General features: G+C 42.9%; 1 protein-coding gene across 1 annotated transcript in view; it reads left to right on the forward strand.

The window, feature by feature from the left end:
* Nucleotides 1-10,000, forward strand: part of LOC123774806 (cohesin subunit SA-2) — a 221,044-nt gene that overhangs the window by 179,338 nt on the left and 31,706 nt on the right. The window contains 1 exon segment of the mRNA XM_045769430.2: nucleotides 2,483-2,528. Coding sequence (XP_045625386.2) covers nucleotides 2,483-2,528 — 46 coding nt within the window.

Raw genomic sequence — 10,000 nt, forward strand, 5'->3', positions numbered from 1 at the left:
TGTACATATTATATTGTAGTCCTATATTCAGTCTTCAGTTGTTGTCTTTGTCAATGATGTGTAAATATATCAATGAATTGAGATGTCCAAAGTGAAGATAGTGTACACATTTTATTGCTCTTGCATGCTCCCAGGTAACACTCATGTTCTCGCCGGGCTTTTGGGCTTTATATGCATTTAGTCCTGTAGAGAATTCTATTGCGAACACATTGATACAAAATTGAAAAACTTAGGACAAGAATTGAGATGACAAAGTTGAAAAAAGTATAAACTTTTCAGTATTACCGCTGTCTCTAATGTAATGAGAGGCACCTTGGGGTGGCACAACGCTCTCTTTCTGGTCTACTTCTATCACGTTGGTGGGTGGAGTGCGCTGCGTTTTTTTTACATTATATGCATATACTCTTGTTGGGAATTCTATTGCGAACACATTGATACCAAAATGAAAGACCTAGAACGAGAATTGAGGTGACCAAAGTGAAAAAGAGTGTACACATCTTATTGCTCTTGCGTGCTCCTGGGTAACTCGCTCTCACTTTCTCTGTTTGCTGCAAGTGGTAAGCCGGGCTTTTGGAGTTTATATGCATTTAGTTCTGTAGAAAATTCTGTTGCTAACACATTGATACCAAATTGAATATCTTAGGATGAGAATTGAGGTGACAAAGTTGAAAAGAGTATACACTTTTCAGAATTACCGCGCTCTCCCTCGCACTCCTGCGGAATGCCTAAACCCACCTGAGGTAGTGCAGCGCTCGCGGGCCCAGAGCGCAAAACTGTTCAGAACGTTGTGCAAGGAGCCTATGCCACGCTTTCTAACTTTAGAATTGCTTTTAAATGCATGGATGGCAAAATACTAAAGGAATTGTTCACGAGCTTTGTTAGGCCAAAGCTAAAATATGCAGCGGTTGTGTGGTGTCCATATCTTAATCCTGTAACTACACTTGGGTAATTACACATACAAACACATGCACACACGTACGAATGCACACGTACTCACCTAGTTGTACTCACCTAGTTGTGTTTGCGGGGGTTGAGCTCTGGCTCTTTGGTCCCGCCTCTCAACCGTCAATCAACAGGTGTACAGATTCCTGAGCCTATCGGGCTCTGTCATATCTACACTTGAAACTGTGTATGGAGTGAGCCTCCACCACATCACCCCCTAATGCATTCCATAATGCACGTGTGTGTGTAATAATTAATAAATAAGTAAGTGTAATACGTGTGTGTGTGTGTGTGTGTGTGTGTGTGTGTGTGTAATGTAATGTTTGCTGATGATGCAAAAATTATGAGGAGGGTTAAGTCTGAGGAAGATAGTATGAGGCTACAAGATGATGTAGACAAACTGAATGAATGGTGCAACAAATGGCTACTTCAATTCAACCTGAGTAAATGTAAGGTAATGAAACTAGGCAATGGAAACATGAGGCCAGAAACAGGATACCGAATGGGAGATGAAGTCCTTTATGAAACAAACGGAGGGATAGATCCAGGAGTTGATATCACACCAATCCTGTCTCCCGAAGCCCACATTAAAAGAATAACATCGCTGGCATATACGAGGCTGACTAACATCAGAACTGCCTTCAGGAACCTGTGTTAGGAATCATTGAGAACCTTGTATACCACATATGTAAGACCATTCCTGGAATATGCAGCCCCAGCATGGAGCCCATACCTTGTCACGTGCAGGACTAAGCTGTAAAAAGTTCAGAGGTATGCCACTAGGCTAGTCCCAGAACTAAGAGGCATGAGTTATGAGGAAAGGCTGCATGAAATGCACCTAACGTCGCTGGAAGATAGGAGAGCTCGGAAGACATGATCACTACCTACAACATTCTAAGAGGAAAGGTATTTCCTATTAGAATTTTGGGAATTCTAAGAGGAAATAGAGAAAAGGAAAGGAATTCTAAGACAGGGTAGATAAAGATAAATTGTTGAACACAGGGGAGGGGGAGGGCTGACTCCATACACAGTTTCAAATGTAGATATGATAGAGCCCAGTAGGCTCAGGAATCTGTTCACCAGTTGATTGACAGTTGAGAGGTGGGACCAAAGAGCCAGAGCTGAACCCCCACAAGCACAATAACTGGGTGAGTACATACATATACTGTATGTGTGTATACATTATTGATGTATTTCTCTACAAAAATTACTTGAATTACTATGTTTATTATGGTAATAACAATTTGATATTTAGTGCAATTTGTGCTCAAAACTATTAATTGTAGGCAGTGCTGTACATAGCAACTTTATACTCACTATGTTTGCAAAACTAATTATAGGTTTAGGACAGTGATTTTAATATCAACATGCAGTATTATGATATTAATGTTCTTGCATATATTAATTGTACAAAAAGATATTTGGAGGAGAAAAGGTCAGGTTTGTGAGTTGAAGCTCTCCCAATTTGAGAGGGTGCACTGTACAATTAGAATATGTAGGATATTTTCTATTTTTCTAAAATACTCCTAAATTTTAACAGTGGATGATGATGATGATGAAGATGACGACGATGATATGCCATTCCAGTAAGTAATCATGATATTTCTCATATTTACAATATTAGTGTTTTGCATTTTCCTAACCATTAGTGAATCATTGAAGAAATTTTTACACTTGCATTGTAAAGTAGTGACGAACATATGGCTTCATACTGTTCATCCATTTGTCTTTATCCCTCTCTTGTCGTGATATCATTTTAACAAACTTACGAGAAAGTTATAGTTACGATTTGTTCAAGGTTTCATTTATTTATATGTAAATTGCCAGACTATATTTTTCCGTTTAAGTTTTAATTGTAGCATGGCATTTCTTGTCAGTGTTCATTTAGCTACACTTTAAACAAAATTGTAAACTAAATTGTTTCTCACTTCCAACTAAAGCATTCTCCTTGTTACTTAAGCAGAAATATTAATTTAAAGCTAAATACAGTAGATGAAATCTTGGCAAATAAAAAGTATATCACCATTAGCAAATAAAGCACCAACAATAATGAGAAATACAGCACCAACAGTAATAAGAAAAATGTAACATTAGTATACTAATGATTAGGTAACATAATCCAGTAAATAGAAATACCATTGGCAGTTAATGTAAAATGCATGCTTTAGTAATAAATTGGTGGTAAATAGTTAAATTTTATTCTAATATTTATCGATATGGCCATAGTTAAGGCAAGTTTTTATTTTCTGGTGAAGCTCCTGCGTGGCTTCTTGTAGCTATTTTGCTGAGATTGCTCCATACTGCCATTCACATCAGTCGCAGGAGTTCTGTTTGCCCTACCTTGGGCAAACCCCCCCCCCCCCCTTCACAGAGGTGTAGAGAGCAAATGGCATTTCACTGACAAAGTATCTAGAAAGTCAGCGAAGCTTTACAGGTAACTGCTGCATTCACAAGACTTGAAGCCTCAAAAGTGCCAAACAATTCCTCAAACAATTCACACGAAACAAAATAATTCACTCGAAACTGGCTTGAGCCTGTTAGCACTAATCACTGCTATCAGGTGGCCCTGAGCTCAGTCCTCCACCAGCTCACCAGTCAGTTCTGTCACTGATGTGTTCCCTAGAGCATCACAGCAGTACTCCATAGTCACCATCTTTCGTGGTGGGTCCTACTGTTTTTTAGCTAAATTCTGGCAATCGTAGGACTTGTTATGTGAAGGCTATTTACTTGTGTATTGTTCCAATGTAGTATTTGTTTCATGGGCAAGTTTTCTATCCAGTGTTGTTGTATGGACTTAGCTTTTTGCACTCTGAACTGCATGCATCCAGCGGTTACTTTCTGGGTGTTCATTGAGTGCTACCCCTTTCATTGACAGTAATTTCTTTAGTGTGTCAAGAGTTTAGGCCTGACCACTGGGGAGGAGTGCCATATTTCAGGTATTTCTAAGGTCGTTGGACTCTGTTTAGGCCCCTGGTTGGAAACATTCTAGTTGTGTTGGTGTGCATTTTGGGCTCTCATGCTTTGTTTATACAGTATGCTGTTAATGGACTAAGTATACCTAGTGATAAAGTGTACACAAAACAACCATAAAGATATAAACGACAATGGCATAAAGGCATACTCTCTTGCACTTAGCATTGCCGGGTGGGCAAATATAAGGCAGATAAGCTAGCTTCATTCTAGATTGTCAGACCCCACTCCCATCTTGGTACAATATACCGAGAAGAGACGGTAGACAATCTCCAATGATGCAGTAGTCACAGAGATTCACCAGCATCATGATTTACCGCATCAAAGTCCAGTTTCGGGGGGAAAACCAGATTCACCAGGCCCCAATTACTGAAGAAAATTGTCTGCTGTTCAGCTGTGGTCACAAGCTGAACAGCAGTGCTGTGAGCTCATGCTGCGTGCGTCAGGCTTGGTAGCTCACTCAATACTGAGGCCCTAACACCCGGGAATTTGGCCCACGATTTTTTTTTTTAAATGGCGTCTGTTTACAAGAGCCCTGATGAAGGTGTAGTGAACCCCGTGTATTCGCAGGCCGTTTAAGTCTTGCGTAGTACTCCAAAGCATCATATGATGTGATGTGCAATTTACTGCAAGTCGGTCAAAGCATCATATGATGCGATGCGCAACTTAAGGGTTAAAAAATGACGTCTGTTTACAAGAGCCCTAATGAAGGTGAGGTGAACCCCGTGTATCCGCTGGCCGTTTAAATCTTGCGTAGTATTCCAATACATCATATGATGTGATGTGCTATTTATAGCAAATTACTCAACGCATCATATGATGTGTTGCGCAGTTTAAGGGTTAAATTTAAAGTCATCAAGATTGATGACAGCCCATGGCCTACTCTTGAGGTTACCTTCTCAACAGCTGCAGCAGCGACCCAAGCAGTGGAAAATGGCTTCAGATGCTTGGACATTTCCATCACACCTGACACTGTCTAGAAGGAGCTTTACTACATCATACACAAATGCTTTAAGTGCTACAAATATGACCACGACACCAAGAACTGCCCACAAGCAGAGGCAAAGTGCAGCATTTGCACTCAAAGCCATCACTTTAAAAACTGCCAGTCAAACATCAAATTGTGTCTCAAATGTGGAGGAGCACACACCGCTGTGAACTACCAAACACAAGTCGAGGAATTTAAGAAATCGGCAACTGCCATACCAACAGCCAATAAGCCGGCAAACTTCAATATCCAGGCAACGTCGTTCCCAGTGCTTCCCAACACTTCTGCTACACAGTCGCCCACACCAGGCCAGACCCCACTACCCACTGGGGACCCAGCACACAGGCAACTGCTGCTCAGCCAGCCAGCTCACCATCCAACCAATCAGCGGCCTCGGCCGCCACCACTCTTACCCCTTTTCTGATCAGTGTTTCTGAGAAGATGGCAGGGACTGACGTTGCCAAATACATGAGAGTACTGAACATGCTGCTTGCCCCAAAACGAGCTACCTACAATGTCGGTCCCAGCAGACCTACTTCAGCCTCAAAACGCTGCTTCAACTCAAACAGATCAGACCCCAACAACAACCGCAACCGAAGCAATGCCACTAACGCCTTCCCTGAAGCGGACCCAACACCGGTGTCAGCAACACCAGTGACCCAGACTTGTTAAGCCTGCTCTTACCTATTGCAAGTTTGAAGGGTGTTTGTAGCATTTGCTTCATGGCGATGATCATTCTTTATGCCCCCACCATGCTGGGTCAGTTATGCTTACGACCCTGAATCATATTGGGGATTTGTTTCCCATGGGTTCTTACTCTTTCAAATCCTGCTTTTGAGATGGAGGCATACCAGATAGCTGCTGCTTTATGGGATCGGTTTGGCCAAGTTCAGAGTACTGTATACAGTTTGCTCAGATGGGTGCCCCAGAAGTACCCCTGTTTGGGATTCACAAACAGCATCGCTTTCTCTTCCCCCCCGCAGCCTTGCTTTGGCTGCATTCACGCCATCGGCTGCTGCTGAGGGGGTCCTGGGTGACTCGGCGGATGCTTCAGCAGCTGTGCGGGAAACTGATATTTGCCCTTCTGGTTTATCCATTGGGCAGGGTTTGGCTCTGCAGGCTGTTCTGGTATCTTTGGGGCAGCCCCTTTCGCCACTCTTGCTATCACTTTATTTGTCCTTCGGTGTCCTTGCATCGGTTCCTGCGTCATCGGCTTTCTATTTTGGTTTTGGGGGGTTCAGTGCCATGGCATCTTCCCCTTCCCTCGCTCGATGTTTTCATGGACTCCTCGGCGCTTGGTTGGGGCTTTGTGAATAGTATTCACCAGTCCAGCCAGGGGCATTGGGGTCCGTCCTTTCGTCTGGCTCACAACACCGTGCAGGAGTTTGCGGCGGTATGGTAGGCACTCTGACGTGTTCGAATTCCTTGGGTCTCAAGTGATTTGGCTCCATTCATACGGTTCCCTTGTGGGTCATTTTCTCAACTGGAAAGGGGGGGCTCCCTTCGCTCTATCCCTCTTTGGAGCTGGTTACCTCAGGTAGCTCTTCTGCCGAGTTCTCGGGGCTTGTATCTCTGTGCCATTCAATTCAGGGGGTGTCCGATGTCCTGGTGGACAGCCTGTCTCACGTCATTCCTCTTTCCATGGAGTGAATAGTCGATGCCAAGTTCTTCCTTTGACTTTCCCGGATGTATGGACGTATGGATGTGGTTCTCTTCGCGGCAGCTTCGTCTCGGTATCTTCCTCTGTATGTGGCGCCGTTCCTCGACTGTGAGGCGTTCGCGTGGAATAATTTTTGGCTGGACGGGTTGAGATGGAGGGTTTCTGTACTTCTTTTTCCCAGTCCAGCTCTTGCACCGGGTTCTAGCTCAGCTGGAATCTTTCAGAGGGAGGATGCTTCTTCTGGCCCTGTGGTGGCCGGCCCAGTCTTGGTTTCAGGCGCTGCTTGCTCAGTGTCCAAGCCCAGGCATTTCTCAGTGGCTCTGCCTTTATTAGCAGGTCGGACGGGTGAGGTACCTCGCTGGTTTGGCCTTATCTTCTGACTTCCGCATTTGGTTATTCTGACCACAGGTCATCTTGTCAGTGACAGTACGAGGTTTCTTGGCGGGCTTTCCACCGTTATCTTTATCTTCATCTGGTTTCTTCTGTGTCTGTCAGAGTTATTTTGGCCTTTCTTGGCTTTTTCTGGATGAGCCTCTCATACAGAATATTGTTGCTTCTTATCTCTCAGCATTGGCGGAGCTGCTTCAGCTTGCATTCATGGTAGGTGTCACTTCCGCCATGTTCCGCAAGCTCTCTCATGCGTTTTTTTGCCTCTGGTTTGCTTATGTGCCGCCTGTGCCTGCTTGGTCTTTAGACCGGGTTCTTTCTTCTCGGTTTGTGGTGGCCAGCCCCTTTGGTTATGGATTGTTTTTGAAAGCTTTGTTTTTGTTGGCTTTGGTCTCTGGTGGTCAGGTTTCTTGAGCTTCTGGCACGAAGCTCAAGAAGAGATTCATGCTCTTCTTCGGCGCCGGGGGTTTTGTTCTTTTGGTCCTGGTGAATATTTTGTTTGGTTGCAGCCAGCTCCTTCTTTTCTAGCGAAGAATGAGACTGCAGCCTTCAGGAGAGGTCCTTTGGTTGTGGAGTCTTGATTGGTTCGGCTGGGGGCTGCATCATGTGTTGTGTCCAGTAGCGGTCTTGCTGCGCTACTTGCGGGCCAGCAGTTCTGTCTCGGTGGATGCGTTATGGGTTGATCCAGTTTCCCCTGGTTCCCTGTTCCAGGGCTCGTGTGTCGCAAGTTCACAGTGTCATCAAGTCTAGCCAGCTCACAGTCTACCCCTCATGCCCATGATTTTAGGAAATGTGTTGCTCTGTTGGCTGTCTTTGGAAACATGTCTTGGGACAATATTTGGTCACAGGAATTTTGAAGGTCTAACAAGGTCCTGGCTGCTAGGCATCATGGTGAACTTCCCTGGCCCTCTGCAGCCTTGTGTTATTGTGTGACAGCTTTGGGGAGGCTGTCGCGGCTGATGGTCTCTTCTTTACGTTGATGTGTGTGGTGCTGCCACTTCCCTGGCAAGTCCATGTTTTTTCCTTCACTCTGGGTAGTTAGCTTCAAGGAGCCAATGGGGCTTCCCACAGAAAACTAGCATTGAATGTAATGAAACACCAGTTTCTGGGTAAGCCCAGGAAGCTCCCTGACACACTACCTCCCTCCGGTCAACAGCTTTCATCATTCAAGAACTGGCTGGTAGCGACCTGGCTCCCTTCCCCCCAATAGAATGATAATTGGATGAAGTTTTGGTTGTTTGTTTCTTGGTGGAGGAGTTCTTTTGATATTTAGAGGATATTTTTATATAAAACAGCAGTCTGTTTTGATTTGCCTACCTTTCTGGATGCTTCCCTGGTCGATGGCAAGATAACAAACTTTAAAGGTAAAGTGTTCATGAGCCATTGCTCCCTGCGCCTCTCTGAGGGGGCCAGGTTCTGGCTCATGGTCCCTATTAGGCATACAAGAACTGTGCGACTGATGACTCCATGTAATATGGCAATTAATTATTATGGATAGCTTCAGGGAGTCTCCAGGGCTCACCCAGAAACTCGCGTTTCATTACATTCAACGCTGGTCTCTTTTTATTGCTCATTCACTGAAGGCCAGCTATTGAAGAACCACGAGAAACTGGGCGTCCACGCCGCCGCCGCCGTCTGGAGCAAGTTCATGCAGATGTTATTGGTCGTGTGGTTCGTCACAAGTGGTACATTGATGGAGAGGGGGTGTATTGTACAGGTACAGTGTTGGGTATGTCTGCACCAGGGACAGTTCCAGAGGAATCAGATGATGGTCAGTTTATTAATGGAACATGCTATGATATCCAGTATGATGATGAAGATTTTGTGAGGCATTTGATTTTGGAAGGAGATTGGCAGCGAGGAGACGTCCAGGTCTTAGGCCGAGCCCCAAATATAGTTTAGGCAGGCATTCATATATTTTCATATTTGCAATAAAATAAAATTGTTATACAATTGATAGATTTTTTTTCATGGTCTCTATATTATACATTTAAAATAGTGTATGATTAAGTCCTTGGTGGTAGTCTTCATATGTATATTTGAAAGTGTAAAATGTAAGAGCTCATGCAATTTTTATTAACAAATCTATTGATATAGTAAGTCAATAATATTAATTTTTAAATATAAAATGTTGATGTAATTTACATCAATTAATATTTTATATACAGTACAGTATTTAAATTTTTAGGCTTTTACAGTAGTTATATCTTTTATAATGTATTATTAGGGACAGTTATATATTTTAGAATGCCCAAAGAAAAATTTATATAGCATTTAATTTAGGGAGAAAATCTTAGAAAAGCCATGGGATGACATTGTACAAATATGATGCAAATAAATATTTTTAAATGTTTTTTGTTATTCTTATGCCTATCTAATTTCAGAAAATACAAAAAGAAAACAGCACTGTTTTCAAGAAACATATATGTAATTTGCACATACTGCATACACACACTATCCAGTAAAACGCGCGTAAAAAATACTGTCTACGTTTGTTACTCTGCTTAATGTGAGGCCCCTCCTTCCCTTTGAGTTAACCCTTAAATAGTGGTTATCATCATATGATGATTCATGAGGTAATGCAGTTATCATAGGATGATTTAAACTATTATTGTCAGTTTTTTTTACACACATGATGCAAATGGGGATATAATAGCTCTATGTAGTGGAGTTATGTTGACCCATGAAACAAATCTTGCTATTGGTTCATGGTTTTGTTACTGTGTGATTGTAGTTATCATCCTAAATGTTACCAGGTTAATGCAGTCGTCAACATTGTATAATAATTTAGCCAGAGGCTGCAGTTTACTAAGAAAATGATTCTAAGTGAATTAAAATTAGATCTCAATAAATGGGTGAATGTAAGCAGTCCCATTAGCCATGTTCCCTAGGGTGTGGAGAGGGTTACGAGGGATAGGATCCAGATGAACATCTCTATTAATGACAACTCCAGTACTCAGAATATCAGGATTACAGAAAGGACACCTGACCATAATTCCATAGAAGACATTACTGCAGGGGCATCAGTAGTTGGGAATAGAGGTCAATAGGAT

This window comes from Procambarus clarkii, chromosome 68 (genome assembly GCF_040958095.1).
Source record: "Procambarus clarkii isolate CNS0578487 chromosome 68, FALCON_Pclarkii_2.0, whole genome shotgun sequence".
Taxonomy (NCBI): domain Eukaryota; kingdom Metazoa; phylum Arthropoda; class Malacostraca; order Decapoda; family Cambaridae; genus Procambarus; species Procambarus clarkii.